The sequence below is a fragment of the Sparus aurata genome, chromosome 8 (assembly GCF_900880675.1).
Source record: "Sparus aurata chromosome 8, fSpaAur1.1, whole genome shotgun sequence".
NCBI classification, from domain to species: domain Eukaryota; kingdom Metazoa; phylum Chordata; class Actinopteri; order Spariformes; family Sparidae; genus Sparus; species Sparus aurata.
This window is the reverse complement of record NC_044194.1, coordinates 3,538,064-3,566,013: the sequence shown is the minus strand read 5'-3', so window position 1 is coordinate 3,566,013 and position 27,950 is coordinate 3,538,064. Positions and strand designations below refer to the sequence as shown.

At 42.6% G+C, this 27,950-nt stretch overlaps 1 protein-coding gene across 1 annotated transcript; it reads left to right on the top strand.

Moving 5' to 3' along the window:
• Positions 1 to 103: 103 nt before the first annotated feature.
• On the top strand, positions 104 to 26,192 carry LOC115586556 (uncharacterized; the record flags this gene model as incomplete). The annotated part of the gene is given in 11 exon segments (XM_030425700.1): positions 104 to 373; positions 1,928 to 2,248; positions 4,916 to 4,988; positions 5,135 to 5,262; positions 5,347 to 6,585; positions 8,552 to 8,555; positions 10,120 to 11,178; positions 12,845 to 12,956; positions 18,840 to 19,080; positions 24,577 to 24,748; positions 24,751 to 26,192. Coding segments are annotated over 10 exon segments (4,782 nt in total), but the record flags the coding sequence as incomplete, so codon positions are not given.
• Positions 26,193 to 27,950: the final 1,758 nt, after the last annotated feature.

Below are 27,950 nucleotides of genomic sequence, written 5' to 3'. Positions count from 1 at the left end.
TTTTTATTTTTCGGAAATAAGCTTACATGGGGGAAACCGGAAAGGGGCGTGTCTTCGTCGCTTTACCAAGTGTTAATAAAGTTTTGGGGGAAAAAAACAACAACAATCGCCATCACTATCCCGGAAGCAAAACACAACAGTATCGCGGTCTCCCTGGCTCGGCTCGGCTCGGTTCTGTTCAGCTCTGTTACGACCTCCTCTGCTAGCTAACAACAATGTCCGTGTTCGTAAGTTTAATTCAAAACTGCGAAGTGAAATAATAAAGGCGGGATAATTCTGCGGTGGACGGACATGACAGAGCTGCAGTCCAGACAAGTGTGTCTCTACAGAAAGAAAACGTAGAGTGTTTGTCAGTGAAACAGCAGATTCTCAGGTGAGTAACAGCACATAGTTCTTACCGTGTTTCCAAACAGTTCGTCTTACCTGTAAACCTCAGTTCTACTCAGACAGGACTAACACTGAAACGTTAAAACTGAAGCACAGTCCAGAGCAGCCTCCATCTTTTTCCTTCTCCACACTGATCGTGTCTGATTCTCTGTTTCATCATCAGGCTGGAAAAGTCACTTTTTAGACAGTCACACAATACAATACTGATTAAATACTTCCAGCTCTCTGTCATTACACTAAAGCTCTTTGGATACAGAAAGTGATTCATCTTTAGCTTTACTGCCTCAACTGCTACATTAAAACAAATGATAAAGATAGATACTAGCTAAAGATTAATCTGTTAAACTCAATAATCATCTGGAACTCTAAATGTTTGGGCTACTTTAACACTGTATTACCTCTATGGATGATCTAAACAACAGGAATACTACAGGAATATTATTATATTATTCAGTGTGTGTTGTTACAGTAACACAGGGATCACATTGTGTTTCTGGAACGGTTTAAATTCAGGAACCAAAAGGCTTGCGATGTTATTTGGTTGGTTATAATTGAGATAAAAGGTAACAATTAGGAAATAAGTGCTAGTTATTTGATTAAAAAAAGTTTTAATTATTAGAGAAAAAGTTGAAAATGTGAGAGAAAAATATAAGATGATTAAATAAAAGTCATAATTAGATTTTAAAAGATCTAGTGATGAGATAAACGTTATAAATATGAGAGAACATTTTAAAAAATATGAGGTAAAAGTCATAATTAAGAGATAAAAAGTCATATTTGAAAGATAAGTCCTAGTAATTCAATTAAAAAGTCACGATTGTGAGATAGAAAGTCAACATTTATCAAGTAATTGAATTTCTACTTCTCCTAATTATGACTTTTTATCGAATAACTAGAAAAAACTTTTCTCACAGTTTTGACTTTCTGAGGCTGACTTTAAATGAACACTAAGCTTTTGTGCTTTCATATGTTTCTATTTATCTGTAAACTATAACTGTTACATTACATTAAACTGCAATTCACTGTTCAAGACTTCATGAATCTCTCTCAGCCAAACACATCGCAGGACTCATGAGCATTAGCAGGGGAAAAAATACAATGCTCCCTGTCGATAGTGAGTTTACTGCGTCTTTTAGGGATTTAATGCGTAATTCTTTTGATGGGTCTTGTGCAGAGTTGTGACCCAGTGATTGTAGCTACGATGACACAGCTCTGTGGAGAGAGAGCTAACTTTGGTAACAGCATGAGAAAACGCGCTCTGTTACAGCCTGTTGCTCGGTTCAGCTTGTCACTTGATAAGCGACCGTCATACATACTCATACATTCAGAAATCATCTTCGTCCAAAGAAGTCCTGAGTTATTTGAGTGGAGCCATTCTCTTATATAATATTAATATCTCTAATATTTGGCCCTCAGTTGGGTCCAATATGATGATTGAGGGTGACGTTTTTCTATTCCATTTATCATAGTTTTTTAGTCAATTATAAGATATCTAATTGCACTTTTGTTTGTTTTTTCTCCCCAATTTTGTTCTCTTCAGACTGTAAACATGTCTGCTGCCAGCTGTCTGCTGACTGAAGATCAGTTTCTGTGCTCCATCTGTCTGGATGTGTTCACTGATCCAGTCACCATACCATGTGGACACAACTTCTGTAAAACCTGCATCACTAAACACTGGGATATTAATGTCCCATGTCAGTGTCCCAACTGTAAGGAGGTCTTTAACACCAGACCTGAACTGCAGGTCAACACGTTCATCTCTGAGATGGCTGCTCAGTTCAGACAGTCAGCTCAACAGAAAGCCAGCAGCAGCAGCTCAGAGCAACAAGTTTCCAAACCAGGAGAAGTTCCCTGTGACGTCTGCACTGGAACCAAACTGAAGGCCCTGAAGTCCTGCCTGGTGTGTCTGGTCTCCTACTGTGAGACTCACCTGGAGCCTCATCTGACAACATCAGGCCTGAAAAGACATCAGCTGATCGACCCTGTGGAGAACCTGGAAGACAGGATGTGTACGAAGCACGATAAACTGCTGGAGCTGTTCTGTAAGACCGACCAGATGTGTGTCTGCATGCTCTGCTCTGTTTTAGACCACCAGGGACATTCTGTTGTTCCTCTGAAAGAAGAATATGAAGGAAAGAAGGCCGAGCTGGGGAAGCATTTTTTCTCCCCTCTTTTATGTCAGTGTTTTTTATTAATGTCTCACAGTATCTCTCTGGTTGATATCATGTAATGTACTTTATTTTTCTAAGACCTGTTAAAATATTCAAAAAAATAATTCATTTTCTGTTCTGTAGATATGTGGGTGCCAAATTTAAACTTAATTTTTTATGTTCTGATCATTAAGAAGTGTTGCATACTGACACAAAGTGCTGAAGAACATTTTATGGATAAGACAAACGTAATTTAATTTTCTCTCATTTTGTTTTTAAAATGATGAAAAGTAATATAAAGATTTTTTCCTGCCTTAATCAGTGAATTTGTTTTTCATTGTTTTCAGCAGCTGATGTTTCTAATGACGACCAAATCATGTGATTAAAAACACCATCAGCTGTTCTCAGATCAGATCACGTGTGAGAGAGGTTGTAGTGTAAGATGATGTTGTGTTATTGAAGGTTTGAGCAGCTGATGTGAACTAAACCTGTCCAACTGGTTTGTAGAGAATAAGTGAGATGTGAGGACGCCCTCTAGTGGAGTTCATAACAAACTGCAGCCTGTGTTCACACAAAGACCTGCTCTTAATAAAGAACTACAGTCTGATGCTGAAGCATACAGAAGAGTATTAGGGCCAGGGGGGAGAAAAAAATATCAGGGGGAAGTTTTATTATTTTCAGTATGCACTTCAAGACTAAAGTTGACATTTTAAGATGAAAGATGATCATTTGAGACGACATCAAACATTGAATATTCCTGTCAGGACAAATTCGTCTTTTATCTCATTAACACAGTGTAGTTGTCAGTATTAAGACTTTGAAGATGTTCTGCAGCATATGAACTCGTATGATGACACTTTTCTGGTGATTTCTTGGATAGAAGCCTTATGAAATTCTGCTTCCAGAACCGTGTTCAGGTCGGCCTGCAAGCAAAAATTAGCTTGGAGAAAGTTCTCCCACTTCCTGATGACGCCCTCTCACTCAAATCTGCTCTATAATTTTCATGAATACCTCTATTATGTATCAGACTGCATGGGAGTGAACTGATGAGAGCTACAGAAATGTATAATTTGGGATGTTTTACAATAATTAACACATTGAAAATGACTCTGGCTTAATTGCAGAGAGGCCTGGTTAGTTTATTAATTGCAACTATACTGTTATTGAGCATTCATGTTCCCATGGAGTTTACTTTAACTGTAACTATAGTTCTTATTCAATATGAACATCATCAGCATGAAAAGCACCTTCTGTTTTGAATCACCTCATAACAGAAATACACAAACATCAGAAACCTTTAGAATAGTAATGCTTTGGGTTTATGTAGTGTTTCTGTTGGTACCTGTGATGGAGGCATCCTGGACCTCATATAGAAATCCACCTTGAACCTGCAGGTCAGGATACTCACACCAGAACCAGGAAAAGCAATCCAGCAATTTCCTCCAGAACATTTTCCCAGAGGCAGCGACATGACCAGAAACCCGCCCCGAGGCTCGGTTCTGTCCTGATGCTTCGGCCTGCACCGACTCCTTCATCCTGAAACAGCTCCTGGACACGTCCAATGTCCAATCTCCTCTGATGCCTCCTGTTTAGCAACTGGCATGCTAACTGCTAGCAAACATTACCATTGTTGTTTTCGGTTAGCGGCAGGAACGAGCCCTCACTTCTAAAACACGCTCGGTTACACTCTTAACAAAATAAGCAAACACTCGTATAAACTCCCGGTTGATAACGGTAAATAATACTGTTTCATAAACTTATCTGAAAGTTTGCTCGGACTTAAAGGAGAACTTCGGTCGATTTAAACATGCAGCTTCATTGCTCAAACTACCCTTGACTTGCCAGTACCGAAGACGCAAAGACATTTGGTCAAACCATTACAGAGCTCCGTGAACGCAGACTTAGCATTGAACGCTAACAGCATGGGGCCAGAACTTTACACTGTGTTTTAAGCGTCTTAACATGCTCCACATCTCACACCAAAAGTTATGCAACATCAGCAGACACCTTAGCACACAGCACTGTAGCGTGTATGACTCAAAATGAATAAAAAAGTAGTTAAAACAGTGTGTTTGTGCAAGGAGCTACTTACCTGTTTGTTGACATCCGTGTCTTCCGGTAGCTACACCAAACTAGTCAATCCGTCGGGCGTGCGCTTACTCCCTCACTGGCGGAGACGGAAACGTATTCCAGCATTTTCGCGTTTCTGTTCATAATGTACATGTCCATGTTACAGCCTGTCATGAGCCATGAGCCTTACAATAGCCTGTTAAGCCTGTTAAGTGCACACTCGGTGGATATACTAGTCCTGTCTCAGCGGTCAGTAGAGGATCAAAAGTTACATCCATGTGCTTTCTTCTCCCGTAAATTGTCCCCAGCAGAAAGGAATTATGATGTTGGAAATCGAGAGCAATTGGCTGTCAAGATGGCTCTCGAGGAGTGGAGACACTGGTTGGAGGGGGCGAAGCATCCGTTTGTGGTGTAGACAGACCACAAAAACCTGGAGTACATCCGGTCAGCCAAACGGTTGAACTCCCGTCAGGCCAGATGGGCGTTATTCTTTAATTGTTTTGATTTTACCCTGTCTTATCGCCCAGGTTCGAGGAACGTCAAACCAGATGCCCTGTCCCGCCAGTTCCAGTCTGACAACGGTCCCACACAACCTGACAGTATTCTCCCCACTAAGGTGGTCATCGGCGCAGTTACCTGGGACATTGTGGACAAGGTAAAACAGTCTCAGGCCGACCACCCGGCTCCCAGTGCTTGCCCTGATAATCGTCTGTATGTGCCTGTGAATCTTCGCTCTCAGGTCCTCCAGTGGGGACATTCTTCTTGCCTTGCCTGTCACCCGGGAGTTAGGCGCACCCTAGCTCTGCTGAAGCAACGTTTCTGGTGGGCTTCCATGGAAGAGGACACCAAGGAGTTTATCGCTGCCTGCCAGATTTGCTCTCAGCACAAGACCGCTCGCCATGCCCCTTCCGGCCTTCTTCAGCCACTGCCTATTCCTCATCGTCCATGGTCCCACGTCTCACTCGACTTTGTCACCGGACTGCCTCCCTCAGAGACCATTCTCACTATTGTGGACAGGTTTTCTAAATCTGCTCAGTTTGTTCCATTGCCCAAACTACCATCTGCCAAAGAAACTGCTGAACTTATGTTGCATCATGTTTTCCGTTTGCACAGCATCCCCTGTGACATTGTCTCAGACCGGGGGCCAAAGTTCACTTCTCGTTTCTGGACAGAGTTTTGCCAGCTGTTGGGAGCCACTGTCAGTCTATCCTCTGGTTTCCATCCTCAATCAAACGGACAGACTGAACAGATGAACCAGGAAATGGAGACTGCCTTGCGTTGCATCACGTCCCAGAACCCGTCCTCCTGGTCCAAGCAGCTTCTCTGGGTTGAGTATGCTCACAATACACTTCCAAGCTCTGCAACGGGGCTTTCTCCTTTCCAGTGCTCTCGGGGATATCAACCTCCACTGTTCCCTGAGCAGGAGCAAGAGGCCAGTGTCCCGTCTGTCCAGGCGTTTGTCCAGCGCTGTCGGCGCACCTGGTTGCGGGCCCGTTCTGCTCTCCTGCGTTCGTCCAACCGGTACCAGAGAAATGCCAACCGCCATCGGACCCCTGCACCCCGCTACATTCCTGGTCAGAAGGTTTGGCTGTCCACACATGATCTCCCACTCCGGGTAGAGTCTAGGAAGTTGGCCCCAAGGTTTGTGGGCCCGTTCTCCATCAGTAAGGTCATCAACCCTGCTGCAGTCCGTCTCCGCCTCCCTCGCTCCATGAGGGTTCATCCCATCTTCCATGTCTCCAAGGTCAAACCCGTTAAGGATAGCCAGCTTCAGCCCTCCTCCAGACCCCCGCCACCCCCCCGGCTCATTGAGGGGGGTCCTGCTTACTCTGTTCATCGTCTCATCAAGTCACGATGGCGGGGAAGGGGTCTTCAATACCTCGTCGATTGGGAGGGTTATGGCCCTGAGGAGCACTCATGGGTTCCGGCTCGTAACATCTTGGACTCTGACCTCATCTCAACCACCCTGACCAGCCTGGTGGGACATCAGGAGCCATCCCTTGTAGGGGGGGTTCTGTCACAACTTCAGCCAGACTTTAGTTTTTCATCTGTCTGTTTCCTGTTTTCTCCACACTAACTCTCATGTCATTTCAGACCCTGCCACTCCCCCCTGCTCTGCATTACCTGTTGGTTTGATCCACCCGGCCTGCTCCACCCCCATACTCACCTGCTCCTCATCAGCTAATCAGCCCCTCAGTATTTGCACAGATCCTTTTCCCTCAGTTCTTTGCCAGATTGTCTAGTGTGTTGACCTAGCTCTCCAGCGTTCCATTATTTGATTCTGATCCTGCCTGTTCGTGATTTGACCTGCCCTTTTGGACTTTGGACTCTCCCTTTTGCCTGCTCCTTCTGGATTTGTTTGCTTCGCTGACTGATTACCTGGTTTGACCTTCGCTTGGTATTAAAACCTATTTTTGCACCTGAACTGTTTTTGTGTCGTGCTATTGGGTTCCTGCCTGCCATTTTGTGAAGCCTGACAGTTTTTATGGAACAAGGGGATGGTTACTGATATTTTAGATTTGCTTTTCTTATTTCTTTGTGTTCTGTGTTGTGTCTGCATCTTGTTTAGTTGTTTTATGTGTAACACCAAGGACCATGCTGGAAATAAGTGTTATACTTTTGCATGTCATCCTTTTGGATTACTGTTGTATGTGTTTTTGATCCAGCAATAAATCAAATCAAAAAAAGCAGAAGCAAATGTAAACAATGCCACATTTTTTCAAATGTAAATATATGTCACGGATTATAATGAAATATCTATCATGAAATATCCAACAGTTAGCTTGCACTGTTTTTATGTTGTAGGCTTGTCTATCGCTGCAGCATTTGAGACAGTGATTAATATGGAGCATGAAGCCATAATTGGTGGTTTTAAATGCCTTTACTGTCTCCTAAAGCACGAAATTGCCCACCAGTACAAATTATGGAGCCTTGCTGGATTTTGCCAAGCTGCTTGGCTGTGATTACTTCTCTAAACTTCAGGTAATTATTGAAATATATATTTTGTGATGTTGACAAAGTTTTCAAAATACTATAAATGTTATGTGTCATATTACTCCTTCTTAGAGATTGACAGGGGGACCAATTATAGGTCTCATAAAATCGTTACATTGATTATTACAGTCATTTTTTCAAATTTCCAGTCCACTTTTAACATTGATTTAATGCAAGGCAGTATGAAACCACTCGAAAGTCTACTATGTCATGAATCTGTTACCTATAAGGCACTGCCATCAGTCAGTTTCTGGCCTGTGTCAGGCTCCTGTGCTTCGCCGAGGGTGGGCCGCCCTTCCAACCTACCACCAGGCTTAGCAAGTTTTCTGGTGGAAAGCCTGGATAACTACACAGGTCCTTCACTCAAATAAATATAGAGAAATGTCCCACAAAGCAATGCTCCATGACGGAACAAAAGTAACGTGGTAACTGTAACTGTCTTTGGCAACTGTCCTGCTGCCGAGACTTTGGTGGGCTTTCCCCCAGAAAACAGCCTCCCTCCCCGCGAATGACAGAGTCAGACAGCATCCTGTTTACTGATGGCGATTATGTAATTATGTAATTGAGAGAGAAAAATGTAACTTCATCACTTTCCAGGATGTTTGGTGGGTCAGGACCTCAATCACACCACATTATTACAGCATCCATATGATTATGAACTGTCTGGGTGTTTGGATAAACAGGAGGACACCTGGGAAACACCTAGAAAAAACACACAGACGTCATCATCATGGCATGTATGCCACGCCTCATTAGAAGCCACAGTGCCGGCTTTCTAGTAATGAAATAGTACATGTTTCATGTTACATTCCGATAATAACACACTGTTTACATCAGCTTTGATGAGAAAATAAGAGAGAGTGTAAAGAGAGAGCTGTAGCCCACTGACTCACAGATGAAGAATTTTTTTTGTGTATTGGACTGAAATCTTTTGTTCTGTTTTGTGTTAGAGCGGTACTGACTCTGATACAAGCCAAAATAAAAATATCATGATGTAACAAGTCTACTGTAACCAGAGAGTGCCCTGAAGGCCTTCAGTGTGTTGCATCAGAATAAATCTTGGACCAAAAGTACATCAGTGATCAAGTTGAACCTGAAATGCAACAAAACCTCACCTGCAGAGCAGAAAGAGGTGGAGCAACACTGGAAAAACAGCTTTAATACCATATTCATTAAATGAAACTAAACATTCATGAGAGTAACAGCAGAGCTGCAGTCCAGACGAGTCTCTGTGTTTCTCTCTGAAGAAAACTTTCTCAACACAACAGCAGAATCTCTGACAAACACTGGTGAGTACACGGCCAATTTCAACATGTACATTTAGTCAGAACTACAAAACAGGTCGACATCAAACCACAGTGACTGAACTCTGGATAAAAGTTAGATAGGACACAGTCGCAACTAGCTTTAGCTTTAGCTAATTTACCCACGTTGATCAGTCTCCTGATATTAAAACATCATGCTTGATTCTTGATATTAATTGAGTTTGTTAAACCACATACCTTTACTGTAAAGCACAGCAGCTCAATCCAGCCATAACAAAGACAAACACAGATAAACTAGTCTGCTAAAGGCTAACTAGCCTAGCTCAGAGCACAGTGTCTCATGTTATCTGACAGTGTATTTTATTGTTTCCAAAAGACACAAAATGGCTGTTTTACAACTTATATAGCTGTTAAACAAGACTCAAAATTATAACACTGTCTTTTCAACTTTACTGTTTCTGCTCTGTGTCTTTGTACATATGATAATAATTACTGTGTTTTAGAAGCCGGTATTAACTGTAACTCAAAACCTGAACTGTACTCAGACATTACGTTCCACTCAGAGGTAAATCCAGGACACCTTTTTATCAAACATTTTTTATCAATCATTATGACTTCTTATATTCCACTAGTAATAGTTTATTGAACAATTAATTGAGAGATATCTAATCACAGTTTTCTTTCCCTCACTTTTTATCCTCAGACTGTAAACATGTCTGCTGCCAGCTGTCTGCTGACTGAAGATCAGTTTCTGTGCTCCATCTGTCTGGATGTGTTCACTGATCCAGTCGCCATACCATGTGGACACAACTTCTGTAAAACCTGCATCACTAAACACTGGGATAAAAATGACAAGTGTCAGTGTCCCAACTGTAAAGAGAGTTTTCAGCATTAGACCGAAGCTGCGGGTCAATACTTTAATCTCTGAGATGGCTGCTCAGCTTAGACAGTCAGCTCAACAGAAAGCCAGCAGCAGCAGCTCAGAGCAACAAGTTTCCAAACCAGGAGAAGTTCCCTGTGACGTCTCTGCACTGGAACCAAACTGAAGGCCCTGAAGTCCTGCCTGGTGTGTCTGGTCTCCTACTGTGAGACTCACCTGGAGCCTCACCTGACAGCTAAACAGCTGAAAAGACATCAGCTGATCGACCCTGTGGAGAACCTGGAAGGCAGGATGTGTACGAAGCACGATAAACTGATGGAGCTGTTCTGTAAGACCGACCAGATGTGTGTCTGCATGCTCTGCTCCTATTCAGACCACAAGACACATGATGTTGTTCCTCTGGAAGAAGGATATGAAGGAAAGAAGGCCGAGCTGGGGAAGACAGATGCTGAAATTCAGCAGATGATCCAGAAGAGACGACTGAAGATTCAGGAGATGAAGCGCTCAGTGGAGCTCAGTAAGAAAGATGCAGACAGAGAAATAGCAGCTGGTGTTCAGGTCTTCAGCGCTCTGAAGGAGTCTGTTGAGAGAAGCCAGGCCGAGCTCATCGACACCATCAAAGAGAAGCAGAGAGAGACAGAGAAACAGGCTGAAGGCTTCATCAAAGAGCTGGAACAGGAAATCTCTGAACTGGAGAGGAGAAGCTCTGAGGTGAAGGAGCTCTCAGGTTCTAAAGAGAACATCTTCGTCCACTTCCAAGGCTCCCCATCCCTGAACACTGCTCCACCCACCAAGTACTGGACAGGAGTCTGCGTCCGTCCACCTTCATATGAGGGGACTGTGGTGAGAGCTGTGAATCAGTTGGAGGAGACGCTCAGTAAACAGATGAAGAAGCTGTTTGAGGCCGAGCTGAAGAGGGTCCAGCAGTATGCAGTAGATGTGACACTCGATCCTGATACAGCACATCCCAAACTCATCCTGTCTGATGATGGAAAACAAGTATCTGATAATGATGTAAAGAAGAATCTTCCAGACAACCCAGAGAGATTTGATAAATGTGCTAATGTCTTAGCAAAGCAGAGTTTCTCTTCAGGAAGATTTTACTATGAGGTTCAAGTTAAAGAGAAGACTGACTGGACTTTAGGAGTGGCCAGAGAGTCGATCAACAGGAAGGGACAAATCACACTGTCTCCTCAGAATGGTTACTGGACGATATGGTTGAGGAATAAAAATGAGTACAAAGCTCCTGCTTATCCTTCAGTCCGTCTCTCCCTTAAGTGTCATCCTAAGAAGGTGGGGGTGTTTGTGGATTATGAGGAGGGTCTGGTCTCCTTTTATGACGTTGATGCTGCAGCTCTTATCTACTCCTTTACTGGCTGCTGCTTCACTCAGAAACTCTACCCATACTTCGGTCCATGTTTTAATGCTGGTGGTAAAAACTCTGCTCCTCTGATCATCTCTCCTCTCAACTGATTAAAATTTGTTTTTTGATTGATTTGATTAAGAACACCATCAGCTGTTATCAGATCAGATCACATATGAGAGTGTTAGTCTGCTGATGTTAGTATGTTTTTGTATCTTCCACTCAACTGTTTTGTTGTCATTTTGTAGTCCTATTAGATGATTTCTGATAACTCGTTATTAACCTTTTCCCTCACTTTGTAACTCTGTTTTTTTCCATGTAACCAGAAATGACATATGTTCTTGATATTTTTACATAGTCAAAATATCAATGTGTTGTTTTGTACAAAATATGATCAATATCTTTAATTATATACTGATATCTTGTATCTGATGATAACAATTTTTAAGGTTTGAGGTCAAAAGTGTTTTTTAACCAGATCAGCAGACAGAATATTTCTTCATCCAGATGGTTAGAAGTAAATGCTGTGAAATGATCTTTTCAGTGTCCTGATCTTGTTTGTGTTTCTGTGATTTCCTATTTTATGTAGGGCTGGGACTTCAATCGTTAATTACAATTAATTAATTACAGAAAAAAATAACACGACAAAAAAATAACGCATTTTAACTTAATTTATTTTTGCACTCCAAACAAAGCGGAACGTTGCTCGTTGCAAACAGTTACCGGCAAACCCCTAATACTGATGCACAGGACACTACACGAGAAATGGAAACCTATGAGAAGTCGTTGCTGTGTTCGGTGGGCGGAAATTTTTGTTTTGAAAAACCACCAAATGCAAATGCAAATTGTGCAAGAAATAATTTGCCTATCACCAGAGCACTTCCAGCCTCCGCTACCACCTCAATGCCAAACATGTTGCAGCTAACACAGACAACGCTCCTAGTTTGAGCAGGCAGTGTCGCCAATCCATACTCGACAAGATGACAGGGTTCAGAGCCAAAATTAGTAAGTCCACGACTGACAAATTAACAAATGCACTTGCGAAGTGGACTGCAGTGGACTGTCGGCCACTCTCGGTGGTAGAAGATCAGGGGCTAGAAGCGGTGTTACAGATAGCGTCATCTGACCCAACTTGTGAATTGCCATGCAGAGAGGCAATTACACACAAAATTCATCAGCTTTATGATACTGAAAAGCAAGCGAAAGTGGATTTATTGGAGAAAGCCGAATGTGTTGCTGTGACTGGGGATCATTGGACCTCGGTAAGCAATACAAATTACGTTGGTGTGACTACACACATTATGGACGTCACTGACAGGGAATGGCATCTTAAGTCTTTCACCCTAAACGTGCAGAAGATGGCCACCAGGCACTATGCTGAAAACTGTGCACATCTCTCTGTGGCAGAAGTTCGGGGAGTTCAACCAAAGGTCACCACAATTGGAACAGGCAGAGTCTGAACCATGATTGCCGCAGCTAGACAGCTCCCATTTGTGCATATGCCATGTGTTGCTCACATTTTGCAAAGAACCATCACTGTTTGCCTTAGTGACAGCGGGTTTAATGATACGCTGGCAAAATATCGCAAATAGAGGGTCATTTTAAACACAGCCCTGCTAATACAGAGGAACTACACCAGGGGCAAACAGCACTTGGCCAAAAAAGCGAGCCACTTATACAGGACGTTTCCACAAGGTGGAATTTGACGCTGTATATGATCTCTCGTCTCCCGAAGAACCAAGAGGCTGTGAAGCTACACTTTGCAAGCAGAAGCACAAGCTAACCATGCTAACTACAACGGAGTGGGACAAACTACAGAGGCTTGCGACCATCCTTGAACCATGCAGGTAAAAACTCACATACACCATGAATTGACATTTGAATTGACTATTGTTTTTAAGATTAAGATTTAAAAAAAGGAAAAAATCATTCTATTTAATTGGATTTGTACAGTAATGAAAAATAATCCTTTCTGTAACTATTCATTGCACATATGAGTTTCTTGGAGGTGAGACTTATGTCTCATGTTCCGTGGTGTTACCTGCTCTCCATCACCTGGACTGCACCATGGAGGTCTCTGATGAGGACCCAGCCTACATGGTGAGGTTCAAGATTGCTTTCTCAAAGGATCTATCCCAACGTCAGGCAACACTCAACTAGGGATGTGAATCTTTAGTTGTCTCACGATTCGATTCAATTCCGATTCTTAGGGTCACGATTCGATTCAAAATCGATTCTCAATTCAACCGATTCTCGATTCAACTGATTCTCGATTCAACTGATTCTCGATTCAAAAATTGATACAATGCATAGTGTGTTAAGGCAAATTATGGCATCAAAACAATACAGTTTGTATAAGATTTTTAAATAAACTGATTCCAATGATGTAATCACACAAAGGCAAACTTAAGACAAAAGGTAACATCTATCTATGGTCACATTATGCTATATAAGAAATGAGAAATTCTCTCATGAAATGCGCAACAGCACAACTTTAATAGCACAATCTGCTGCAGAATGAAAAAAGCAAGCCCTAAAAGAGTGTGTTTTGACTAGATGAATATGGGTTTTGAAAAAGTTGCTGTCTCTCTGCTCGGAAGGAAGGTGCTGGCTACACTGTGTGTGGATGTTATGACCTGCACCTTCTTTTTGTGCACTTCTGTTTGAGATTGTGCCTGCAGTACATGGCTGCCCTTGTTTGCATAGTTAATAGCCGCTTTTATACTGGGCAGCAAGCCCAGTCATTTAGACAGAAGCCGGTAAATTGGGGGTCTGTCCTGGTCCACCAATTTGCCACCTCGGTGGGTACACTTTTATCCAACTCCATTCCGATCTAAATCTGAGACATCGTTATGCCGGAAATTGCGTGAGATGGGCGGAGGTGTAGATGACCTGCGCTGTTGTGCGACCCACAGCCGGGGAGTTTTAAAACCAGGACACAGCTGATCACAGCAGTCAGTCCATCACTTCATCCGCGGACGTCAAGATGAGCAACTGGACAGCTGCTGAGATCCAGGAGATGCTAGCGTCTCCTCGGTCTCTGAAGCTGTCTTCGCTGTTAGCTTGTTGTTGTAGCGTGAGCTAGGAACGGTCGCTACTTTCAAATTAGAAGACCCCCCCTAAGAACCCAGTTTTAAACTCCAATGGGGTGAAATGTAAAGCTCTTATTTTGAAGACAAATTCGCGTCTTTCTTTCCCCAAGCTTGCTGCAATGCTGTACGTAAGCCTGTGGGGGCGCACAGAGAGACGGGGAAACGTTAATAAAAAAATCTATTTTTTAGGTTTATGAATCGATTCAGAATTGCTGATGATTAGAATCACGATTCTTATGTGAATCGATTTTTTCCCCCACCCCTACACTCAACCATGAATACCTCAAGTTGAGTACAGTACTTGAACCACGCTTCAAGGACTTAAAGTGTCTACCCAATGGAGAGCGAGAAGGGGTGTGGATCAGCCTTGAGGCACTGCTCCAAACAGAATCCAAAAGTGCTTCTCCAAATGTGGGGCCTAACAGGGCCTTGAGCCTCTACAGAGCAGAACCCACCATTAGTCTGTCCTGTTGTTGCATTATCTTGTCATTTAAAACTAATTAATGAATTACAAAGCCTCTAATTAATTGATCAATTTTTTTTAATCGAGTCCCACCGCTAGTTTTATGTTGAAGTTTTGCCATCGTGTGTCGCTCTTCAGTTTCTCCCTTTGTGTGAACTTCCTGCCCTTCTTCTGTGTTCAGCTGTGTCTTGTTTGGCCATCAGCACTGTGTGTATAAAGTCTGTGTGCTCCCTGATGACTTTGTCAGTTTGTCCTGTGTTTCCTCTGAACCCGTTCCTGTGTCTTCCACCATCTTCTTGTGTCATGTTTCAGTTGTACTTTGCTCCTCTTGGTTGATACTTACAGCTTTTTGTGTTTCTACTTTGTATTTTTGGGATGTACACCTCTTGAATGTTTTTGGATTCTTGGTTTTTGGTTTACTCAGCTTTTAGTGAAATTTTCACACTCACAGACTGTAAAGTGTTTGGAACAGATACACACTGAAATGTTACAGTCACAAACAAAGTAACTGAGTACATTTACTCATATACAGAAGCACAAAACTTAACTTGCCATACTTTCTGGAGGCTGTTTTACTTTTCTACCACTGTGAGAAGAAATATTGTACTTTTTACTCCACTACATTCGTCTAGCATCTGTATTTGCTGTTTGCAGATTCACATTTTACATTAAACAAGAAATAAACTCAACTCACCATTGTTGCATTATCTTGTCATTTAAAACTAATTACATTTTACTAATATCACATACATTTTGTTCATAATCTTCAAAATCTCCACCCATTCAGGGACGTCATGTAATCCATCATGTGATCTGATGACATGACCCCTAAAAATCTGATTATGTTAACTTTCCAATCCACAGTGACAGCATGGTGCATTTAATTTTCTCCCCTAATCCCTCTACCTGGTCCTCGGTCTACCCCTAGCTCTCCTCCCAGTTGGACGTGCCAGGAACACCTCCCTAGGAAGGCGCCCTGGTGGCATCCTCATCAGATGCCCGAACCACCTCAACTGGCTCCTTTCCACGCAGAGGAGCAGCGGCTCTACTCCGAGTCCCTCCCGGATGGCTGAGCTTCTTTCCCCTATCTCTTAGGGAGACCCCAGCCACCCTGCGAAGAAAACCCATTTCGGCTGCTTGTACCCGCGATCTCATTCTTTCGGTCATGACCCATCGCTCATGACCATAGGTGAGGGTAGGGACAAAGATTGACCGGTAGATCGAGAGCTTTGCCTTTCGGCTCAGCTCCCTTTTCGTCACAACCGTGCGTTGAAGCGCATGCAACACCGCACCCGCTGCTCCGACTCTCCTGTCAATCTCACGCCCCATCATCCCCTCACTTGTGAAAAAAACCCAGAGGTACTTGAATTCCTTCACTTGGGGCAAGGACACATTCCCCACCTGGAGTAGGCAATCCACCGGTTTCCTACTGAGAACCATGGCCTCAGATTTAGAGGTGCTGATCCTCATCCCTGCTGCTTCACACTCACCTGCGAACTGATCCAGTGAGCATTGTAAATCTACAGCCGATGATGCCATCAAGACCACATCATCTGCAAAAAGCAGTGATGCGATCTGAAGGTCACCGACCTGTAACCCCTTCATACCACGACTGCGCCTCGAAATCCTGTCCATGTTTATCACAAACAGGATTGGGGACAAGGCACAGCCCTGGCGGAGGCCAACACCCACTTGGAACAAGTCCGACTTACTTCCGAGTATACGCACGCAGCTCTCACTTTGAGAATATAGGGATTGGATGGCCCTGAGAAGGGACCCCCTCACCCCATACTCCCGCAGCACCTCCAACAGAACATCCCGGGGGATCCGCTCGTACGCCTTCTCCAGATCCACAAAACACATGTGGACTGGGAGATTGTACTCCCAGGCCCCCTCCAAGACCCCTGCCAGAGTAAAGAGCTGGTCCGTTGTTCCACGACCAGGACGGAATCCGCATTGTTCCTCTTCAATCTGAGGTTCGACAATCGGCCGGACCCTCCTTTCCAGCACCTTGGAGAAGACTTTCCCAGGCAGGCTGAGTAGTGTGATACCTCTGTAATTGGCACACACCCTCTGGTCCCCCTTCTTAAAGAGGGGGACCACCACACCTGTTTGCCACTCCTTCGGCACCGACCCCGACCCCCACGCAATGTTGAAGAGGCATGTCAACCAAGACAGCCCCTCAAAACCCAGAGCCTTCAGCATTTCTGGTGGTATCTCATCGATCCCTGGGGCTTTGCCACTGTGGAGTTGTTTGACTACCACAGTGACTTCACCCAGGGAAATCGGCGATGATACCCCGTCATCCTCCAGCTCTGTCTCCATTACAGAGGGTGGCTGAGTGGGACCCAGGAGGTCACCAAAGTACTCCTTCCACCGCCCTATGACCTCCTCAGTCGAAGTCAACAAGGTCCCATCCTTGCTGTACACAGCTTGGATGGTTCCCCGTTTCCCCCTCCTGAGGTGGCGGACAGTTTTTCCAAAAGCGCTTTGGCGCCGCCTGAAAGTCCTTATCCATGGCCTCGCCGAACTCCTCCCACACCCGCTGCTTTGCCTCTGCCACGGCTGTGGCTGCTGCCCTTCAGGCCTGTTGGTACCCCAAAACTGCCTCAGGAGTCCCCCGGGACTACTCGTTTGGGCTTTCCAGGTCTGTCCAGGGATTTCCACTGCCACCGAAACCAAATCACCACCAGGTGGTGATCAGTTGACAGCTCTGCCCCTCACTTCACCCGAGTGTCCAAAACACAAGGTCGAAGATCAGATGATACGATCACAAAATTGATCATCGACCTTCGACCTAGGGTGCTCTGGTACCACGTACACTTATGAGCATCCTTGTGTTCGAACATGGTGTTCATTATAGACAGACCGTGACTAGCACAGAAGTCTTATAAGAAGTCTTACAGAAGTCTTGGCTGGGGCCCTGACCTCCAAGAAGGCCGCATACTCCGAACTGCCGTTCAGTGCATACGCACAGACAACAGTCAGAGTTTTCCCCCCAGCCCTTAGGCGTAGGGAGGCGACCCTCTCGTCCACCGGGGTAAACTCCAACACGGCGGCGCTCAGCCGGGGACTTGTGAGTTCCTATCTACTCCTTTATGCTTAACTCTAGCCTAACTCTACCCATACTCCAGTCCATTTCTTAGCGATGGTGGTAAGATCTCTGCCCCTCTGATCATCTCTTCTGTCGATCACACTGAGTAGATCAAACATTTGATTTTCTACGGAAAGATTCACATTATTTAACATAAGTGTATGTTTGCTGATTATTTGTTTTGAACGTTGTTTTATCAGATTCTGATGAAGCATTTTCTCTCCCTTTTTTTCTGTAAATGTTGTTGTTTAATTTGTCACAGTGTCACTCTAATTGGTATGATGTAATTAACCTGTCCAACTAGTTTTATATAGAATAAGTGAGATGTGAGGACACCCTCTGCTGGAGTAAATGACAAACTGCAGCCTGTGGCCACACACTGAGCTCATTCTAAAATCAGGAACTTTAACTCTAGAAATATTGTACTTTAACTTTTGTTGTTACATGTTACAGTCACAGACATGAAGTAACTACCGTATTTCCGGACTATAAGTCACACCTTTTTTCATAGTTTGGCTAGTTCGTCAGGTGCGACTTATATAACAAAATATATATAATTTACCAAGAACCAAAGAGTAAACATTACCCTCTACAGCCAAGAGAGGGCACTCTAGGCTCGTGGCAACTATATGGTGCTCCTGTACCACTGAAAAAATTAACTGAAACATTAACTTGAAGACACCTGAGAAAGACTGAACACAAACAAAATGCCCCCAAAAGAAAATCATATTCTGCAGATTACAAACTGCAAGTAGTAAAATATGCAGCCGAAAACAGTAATCGAGCAGCAGAGAGAAAGTTTGGAGTGAGTGAGAAACTTGTGAGGGACTGGCAAAAGCATAGGTTATTCTTACTATAATGAATTAAAGAATCAAAGAAAGCTAATCGCGGGCTGAAAGCAAGATGGCCAGAGCTTGAGGAACGAGTCAACAGATGGGTGCTTGAAAAACGTGCTGCCGGGAGAGGCTTGTCAATGGTGCAGTTACGTCTCAACGCCCTGGTAGTTGCCAAGGAGATGTGACTTTGCAGGCGGGCCTTCTTGATGTTACTGCTTCATGCAACGCATCCGCCTTTCTATCAGAGCACGGACAACGGTGTCTCAGAAACTGCCAGCAGACTTCCAAGCCAAGGTCAACAGTTTCCGTGAGTTCGTAGAAAAGCAGGTAACTGAACACAACATGTCACCGGATCATATTATCAACATGGGCGAGATCCCCCTCATGTTTGACATCCCCATGGGCCGAAGTGTCGCAGAGAATGGGCAGAAAATTGTGAATATAGTGACAACTGGTCATGAGAAATCATACTACACAGTGGTGCTGGTATGTTGTAGAGATAGAAAGAAATTGCCACCGATGGTCATTTTCGGAAAACCATGCCAAAAGACAAATCCCCTCCCACAGTTGTTGTGGCCGTGAATGACAAAGGGTGGATGGATCAAGAAATGATGAACTTGTGGCTTACAAAGTGCTACACTAAGCGTCCTGATGGCTTCTTTAAAAGACGCAAAGCCCTGCTTGTGATGGACAGTATGTGAACGCACATAACGCCACAGTTCAAAGATAAAATAACAGCTTGCAACTCCATACCTGCAATCATCCCTGGAGGCTTAACCAAAGTACTCCAGCCACTCGACATCTCAGTGAATCGGAGCTTTAAGGCAGTCTTAAGTTGCCTGTGGGAGGAATGGATGGTGGATGGAGAACACAGCTTCACGGCAACCAAAACCATCCTGTCGGGATTCAGAAAGGCTGGAATTGTTGGAGCTGATGCCGAGTCTGATGACAGCCCTGCAGAAGAGGAGACGGTGCTTCATCTTCCTTCAGAGTTGGCGGAGTTGTTCAGATGTGACACGGAGGATGAAGAATTCAATGGATTCAGTGATGTGGAATGAGATCGAGAGCTTGGTGAACTTGTTTACCGGCTTGTTGGACTCGTTGGCGTGTTATGTTAATTTAGCTTATTGGGCCTCCCAGTTATGTTTTTATGCTATTGTGTAGCTGTTACGTTTCATTAATACACCTATTAAGCCTGTTCTTATGTGTGCTATTGTGTTGTCAAATAACTTGCCTTTCCAGATTAAATGTCTGTTCTTGCTCTTGGATTTTGTGAAATAATTTCTAAATAAATGCGACTTGTGTTTTTTTCCTCTTCATGAAGCATTTTTTGACTGATGCGACTTATACTCCGGAGCAACTTGTCTGGAAAATACGGTAAGTACATCTACTCACATACAAAAGCATGAAACTTGCCTTGTCAACGTTTCTGTTTCTGGAGGCTGTTTGACATATCCACCGCTGTGAGACTTTTCACTCCACTACATCTGTCTAACATCTGGATGTTTTCAGATTCACATTAAACAAGAGACAAACTCAAATCAATGTGGTTAAGTCATCTTATAATTTAAAACTATTTTCATTTATCTAATATTACATGCATCCTGAATTGTCAGTTCATTCTGTGTTTCCTCTGACCCTGTTCCCATGTCTTCCAATTTCTTCCCGTGTCATGTTTCTGTTGTTTTTGTTCCTCATGTTTACTCTTGAGCTGCACTTTTGTTCTTAATCCTGCCTGCCTCCCTGGTGTTTTGTATGTGGGTCCTCAACTTTTTTACAACACATTGTAATTTTATGATCTTTAAAATTAATTAGAAAATGAAATTCTTAACTCTGTTACTTTAATATTGGGGCTTCTCTGTAGTGTGATCAGTTGCAGAAAAGTGAAATGACAGACTGAACAGTGAGCTGAACACTGGAGTGTTGGTGGGAGTACACTGACCTACACAGACCTGACTAAATATTTCTTCAAGACTGAGTTAAAACCAAATCAGGTAATTTACTTGAGAAATCACTAATCTTCATCAATAATGCTACATGAGGCAAATTCATTTTCTAACCTAAATTTTCTCTTATATGCACAAGTCCACATGAAGGTTTTGGAAAACAAAAAAACGTCAGCATTGAGTCATTTAAAAGAATAAGTTATTGTTGGTCTCAAAGTCAGCCCGGAGTGATGGCAGCATAACAACAGCATTCATGATGATTCTCAGAATGTTCCACCAATCATTGTTCGGTTTCATCCAATGAAATGTTCTAAATAAATGTTGTTATACTTTTGTCTTTGTGTCTCTTTTGTCCTCAAACTGTAAACATGATAGTTCAATGATAGTTTTGAATCTCACACTCAATCTATTTTCATTCTTGTGTATTGCTATAAGTGGAAACACTTGATATTTCATTCATGTTGTGTTTGCAAATAATCTGCCAGAGTTGATCCTATCTAATGTATGAATGGTTGAAATAGCACAGACTATTTCCAGTATTAAGATAAATATGTGCATGATATACTGATCTGTGTAACTTTGCCTTTGTCAGATGAGAAATGTGTTCAGGCTGGTAGAGTTTAAACTGCAGTTTCCAAATCTGGCCACAAGATGTCGCTGTTAAGGAGACTACTGTGACTGTTGTAAGTGGTGGTGGATAATCTGGAGGATTGCATGGTGGACAGCACTGTGAGACTGTTGTTTAAAATAGTGTGTAAATATAAAGATATCAGTCAAAATGTGCACATATAAAGACTTCTGAACAAAAGTTATCTGGTCATTTCTAACTGGCGCTTCGGCTGTGAAGCTTCTGTCGTGACAGTGTTGTGGAATTTAAGCCATTTTCAACTGTGTGATTACATAGCAAGTTAATATTGGTCAGTGATGAAGTAGTACATGTTTCATGTTACATTTCGATAATAAAACATATTGCTTATATCAGATTTGATGAGAAAAGAAGAGCGACTGTAAAGAGAGAGCTGTAGCCCACTGATTCACAGATGAAGAATGTTATTTTGTGTATTGGACTGAAATCTTTTGTTCTGTTGTGTGTTGGAGCGGTACTGACTCTGATACAACACATAATAAAAGTGAAAAGTCTCCCATTACCACAGAGTGACCTAAAAGCCTTCAGTGTGTTATATCAGACTAAATCTTGGACCAAAAATACAGCAGTAATCAAGCTGAACCTGAAAGGCAACAAAACCTCACCTGCAGCGCATAAAGAGGCGGAGCAACACTGGAAAAACATAACAGCTTTAAAGCTACATTCATTAAATGAAACTGAACATTCATCAGATAAACAGCAGAGCTGCAGTCCAGACGAGTCTCTGTGTTTCTCTCTGAAGAAAACTTTCTCAACACAGCAGCAGAATCTCTGACAAACACTGGTGAGTACATGTACATTTTGTCAGAACTACAAAACAGGTCCAAATCAAACCACAGTGACTGAACTCTGGATAAAGTTGGATAGGATACAGTCACAGCTAGCTTTAGCTTCAGCTAATTTACCCACTTTGACTGATCTGTCTCCTGATATTAAAACGTTATGCTTGATACCTGATATTAATCGAGTTTGTTAAACCACATACCTTTACTGTAAAGCACAGCAGCTCAATTCAACTATAACAAAGACAAACACAGATAAACTAGTCTGCTAAAGGCTAACTAGCCTAGCTCAGAGCACAGTGTCTCATGTTATCTGACAGTGTATTTTATTGTGTATAAAAGCTACAAAATGGCTGTTTTACAACTTATATAGCTGTTAAACACTGAAGTAAGAAACTTTATACAGGGTATCTGCAAGTCAAATTTAAGACTTTTTAAGACTTTTTAAGACCACTTTGAACAAAATTTAAGACCTACCTACACGAAGTAGGTAAAAGTAAGGAAAAATAAAGTCCCCGAATTACTTTTAAAAAAAACTAAATTTATTGCCATTCACAGAGCAAGTCACTATTTTTAAAACACTAAGAAGGCTCGACACAACATGAAACTTTGCTCACCTTAGCAGTAGCTTGTTCCTTTAGCTGTCTTCACGGCAGCCCAGACCTGTTGATCCCCGAGTGCGTCTGGGCTGCTGTGACGACGGCTAGAGGAACAAGCTACTGCTAAGGTGAGTTGTTCAAAAACGTTCTTTTTAGTAAACTCTGTGTACACAAACAATGCTCAATGCTCCTGTTCATGTGTAGAGACCCTGGTGATACTACGAGCAAAGTTTGATGTTGTGTCAAGCCTTCTTAGTGTTTTAGAAATGGAGATTTTGATGCTATCGTAAAAGTGCCCTAGCACTCCCATTGAAAATAAGTTTGAGCTCAAAACAAAATACGGTAAATCTTTAAAGTGCCTCTTTCGTTGTAATACATGAAGGTTTGACTCATATACATTCACAAAAAAAGCCTAGGTTGTATTTTGGTGAGAGTTTCACTTTAAGTAGCTTTAGTTTAGTTTTTATCTGGGAATTAGATAGATAGATAGATAGATAGAGTTATTATGTACACACACACATACACCAGGGTTATTATACGAGTGTGTACACACTCACACACACGCGTGCACATGCACGCACGCACACACACAGTGTTCAAAATCGAAAAGCACCTCCGCTTTCAAAGTCGGAGTTGAGCCGAAGATGGTTTGAATGTCGCTCGACTGTGAGACAGTAGAGGCAGCGCAGAGTTCGGGTCAAGCAGAACTTCACAACTTGGACCGTGAACTGGTGACAAAGGCGTACAGGAGTGTGTGATAGCGTGACTTCGCTGGAGATTTTTAGAAGCTAACTGGTGTTTTTCAGATTTTGTGTGTGACACCAGCGCATTCACAACGAGTGTACCCAAGTTGAAGGTCCTCTGGCAGAGTGCACACTGTGCCTAAAATTCATTATTTCACGACTTTAAACCAACTGAATTCGGGATGTTCATGCCAACAAATTTAAATTGAAACTTTCCCATAGTTGTAGCAGATTCTGCAGCCTAAGTCTTTCCGGAACTGGTGAAGAGTGCCGCAATAAATTCCCACCGGGCTATTGGCAAAATGCCACTTAGGTTCCTGGATACTTCAGACAGAAGCACAACACACGGAGCTGACTGTGAATCTCACAAACACATTTCCCTGAAACCAAAACAAAAAAGGCGACGACAGAGCGGTAAATGAACGTAAATATTTAAGACCTAACTAAATGTAATTTAAGACCTATGTTCAAAATATGAAAGTATTTAAGACTTTCTAAGGCTGTAGTGGCAATCTATCCACTATGTTGCCACCTGAGGAAATTTGAGGTACTTTCCAACTCTTCGGTGTGCAAAAAGAAGAGGTCTGCCATGACGTATGAGTTTGCCGTTCTAATGAATGGGGAGAAAAAGTATTTTAAGAAAGCCAGCTGAGGAGTGACTAAACTGAAACAACATGTCCAGAAAACCAGAAAGACTAATGTTACGGTATAACAGAAAAAAACATCTCGATGAACACACACAAACGATAGTGTGGTTGACAAACTGTGTGCTTCCATGATTCCAATTCCCTACACCTGTGCACCGGTGACTCCCATATATAGACATCATCACTGTGATTCCCTGTCTGTGCCCCTGGTGCGCATTACTCTTTACGTGGCTCACCGAACCCACACACAACATATTATATCAAACAACAAAACTGGCTCCAACAAAGGCCTTAATTTTAGATACATGAATTTAAGAGTTTTTAAGACTTTTTGAGGATGCGCGGCTACACTGTTATAACCCTTTCCTTTCAATTTGACTGTTTCTGCTCTGTGTCTTTGCTGATACAGCTGATAATATTTTCTGCGTTTCAGAAACCGGTATTACCTGTAACACAAAACCTGAACTGTACTCAGACAGGAAGTTCCACTCAGAGGCGTATCCAGGACACACCAAAAGCTCATCATGATTCTCATTAAATTAAATGAGTGATAGCTTATGAAACATTTAATCAAGAGATATCTAATGACAGCTTTCTTTTTCTTACGTTTCATCGTCAGACTGTAAACATGTCTGCTGCCAGCTGTCTGCTGACTGAAGATCAGTTTCTGTGCTCCATCTGTCTGGATGTGTTCACTGATCCAGTCAGCACACCATGTGGACACAACTTCTGTAAACCCTGCATCACTATACACTGGGACAAAAATGACAAGTGTCAGTGTCCCAACTGTAAACCAGACCTGAACTGCAGGTCAACACGTTCATCTCTGAGATGGCTGCTCAGTTCAGACAGTCAGCTCAACAGAAAGCCAGCAGCAGCAGCAGCTCAGAGCAACAAGTTTCCAAACCAGGAGAAGTTCCCTGTGACGTCTGCACTGGAACCAACCTGAAGGCCCTGAAGTCCTGCCTGGTGTGTCTGGCCTCCTACTGTGAGACTCACCTGGAGCCTCATCTGACAAAGTCCGGCCTGAAAAGACATCAGCTGATCGACCCTGTGGAGAACCTGGAAGACAGGATGTGTATGAAGCACGATAAACTGCTGGAGCTGTTCTGTAAGACCGACCAGATGTGTGTCTGCATGCTCTGCAGTATTTCAGACCACAAGACACATTCTGTTGTTCCTCTGAAAGAAGAATATGAAGGAAAGAAGGCCGAGCTGGGGAAGAGAGACGCTGAAATTCAGCAGATGATCCAGAAGAGACGACTGAAGATTGAGGAGATGAAGTGCTCAGTGGAGCTCAGTAAGAAAGATGCAGACAGAGAGATAGCAGCTGGTGTTCAGGTCTTCAGCGCTCTGAAGGAGTCTGTTGAGAGAAGCCAGGCCGAGCTCATCGACACCATCAAAGAGAAGCAGAGAGAGACAGAGAAACAGGCTGAAGGCTTCATCAAAGAGCTGGAACAGGAAATCTCTGAGCTGGAGAAGAGAAGCTCTGAGGTGAAGCAGCTCTCAAGTTCTAAAAATGGCCTCTTCACCTTCTTCCAAAGCTCCCCATCACCGAACTGTGCTCCACCCACCAAGGACTGGACAGGAGTCAGCGTCCGTCCACCTTCATATGAGGGGACTGTGGTGAGAGCTGTGAATCAGCTGGAGGAGACGCTCAGTAAACAGATGAAGAAGGTCGAGCTGAAGTGGGTCCAGCAGTATGCAGTGGATGTGACACTTGATCCTGATACAGCACAACCCAACCTCATCCTGTCTGATGATGGAAAACAAGTTAAACATGGTGATGTAAAGAAGAAACTCCCAGACAACCCAGAGAGATTTGATCCCTGTCCCTGTGTCTTAGCAAAGCAGAGTTTCTCTTCAGGAAGATTTTATTATGAGGTTCAAGTTAAAGAGAAGACTGAGTGGGGTTTAGGAGTGGCCAGAGAGTCGATCAACAGGAAGGGAAACATCAATCCAACTCCTCAGAATGGTTACTGGATGATATGTTCGAGGAATAAAAATGAGTACAAAGCTTGGACTCTCCCTTTAGTCCATCTCTCTCTGAAGAGTCTGCCTGAGAAGGTGGGGGTGTTTGTGGATTATGAGGAGGGTCTGGTCTCCTTTTATGACGTTGATGCTGCAGCTCTTATCTACTCCTTTACTGGCTGCTGCTTCACTCAGAAACTCTACCCATTCTTCGGCCCACGTCTTAATGATCGTGGTAAAAACTCTGCTCCCCTGATCATCTCTCCTGTCAATCACACTGAGTAGAACAAACATTTGATTTTCGACAAAAGGATTCACATCATTTAACGTAATAAATGTATATTTACTGATTATATTTGTTTTGTACATTGTTCTTTCAGATTCTGATGAAGCATTTTGACCTTTTTTTGTCGATGTTTTGTTTCATGTGTCACAGTATCACTGATTGATATGATGTAATGAACTTTTTTGTTTTTAAGAACTGTTAAATCATCAAAAACAAAGTATTCAAAAATAATCAGCATTTTCTGTTATTAAGTCTTCAAAAATAGTAAGCCTTCACTATCCCTTAAATATTTTGGTGCCATATTCAAACCTTTTCATGATCTGATCATTGTATATATAAGAAGTGTTGATTAAAAACACCATCGGCTGTTATGAGATCAGATCACATGTGAGAGAGGTTGTAGTCTAAGATGACGGTGGATCATTGTGAGGTCTATAAAAGGAGTGTTACAGTCTGCTGATGTTAGTATGTTTTTGTACATCTATCACTCAGCTGTTTTGTTGTCATTTTGTAGTCATGTTAGATGATTTCTGATGATTTTAACTTGTTATTAACCTTTGTCTCATTTTGTAACTCCGTTTTTTCCATGTAACCAGAAATGACATATGTCTTTGATATTTTTGTAAAACAAAGTCAAAATATCAACGTGTTGTTTTGTACAAAATATGACCAATATCTTTCATTATATACTGATATCTTGTATCTGATGAGAACATTTTCAGTTTTGAGGTTCAAATGGTTTTTTTGACCACATCAGCAGACAGAATATTTCTTCCTCCAGATGGTTAGAAGAGTCTTTGAGGATTCTGGAAATAATGAGCAGAAGTAAATGTTGTGAAATTAACTTTTCAGTGTCATGATTCTGTTTGTGTTTCTGTGATTTCCTGTTTTATTTTGAAGTTTTGCCCTCTTGTGTCGTGTGTTGCTCTTCAGTTTCTCCCTCTGTGTGAACTTCCTGCCCTTCTTCTGTGTTCAGCTGTGTCTTGTTTGTCAGTCAGCACTGAGTGTATATAGTCTGTGTGCTCCCTGATGTCTTTGTCAGTTCGTCCTGTGTTTCATCTGAACCTGTTCCCGTGTCTTTCACTATCTTCTTGTGTCTTCTTGTTTCTGTTCTCATGTTTTCTCCTGAGTTGTACTTTGCTCTTCTTGGTTGATACTTTGTTTTAGCTTTTTGTGTTTCTACTTTGTATTTTGGGGATTTACGCCTCATAGTTGTTTTTAGATTCTTTCTTTTTGGTTTACTCAGCTTTTTGTGAAATAAAGCTCGCCTTTTGTTCTTAATCCTGCCTGCCTCCCTGGTGTTTTGTATTTGCGTCCTCACCTTTTTACGACAAATCGCAACATTATGGTCTTTAAAATTTATTGTAAAATGAGATTTTTAGCTCTGTCACTTGAATGTTAGGGTGAAACATGAGGCAATAAACATTCAGTATAATGTTGACTAATAATCACAAAGCTCAAAATATGAACTTTAAAGCAACACAGGAGCTAAATTATAGCAGAAAAATGTCACTTATGCAGCATGTTACTGTTCATTGTTTGTGGTTGATAGTCACAAAGTGGGTCTGCTGATCAGCTGCTGCATCGTGAGCGTCATTTTGGAGCCAGTTTGTGTCGATCATCGGCATTTATTGCACTGATCATCATCAGTGCAATAAACTGCACCACAAACAGAATATGTTCTCAATGAGGAAAACCTCAGCACAATGTCTTCATGAACACACAACAATAAACAA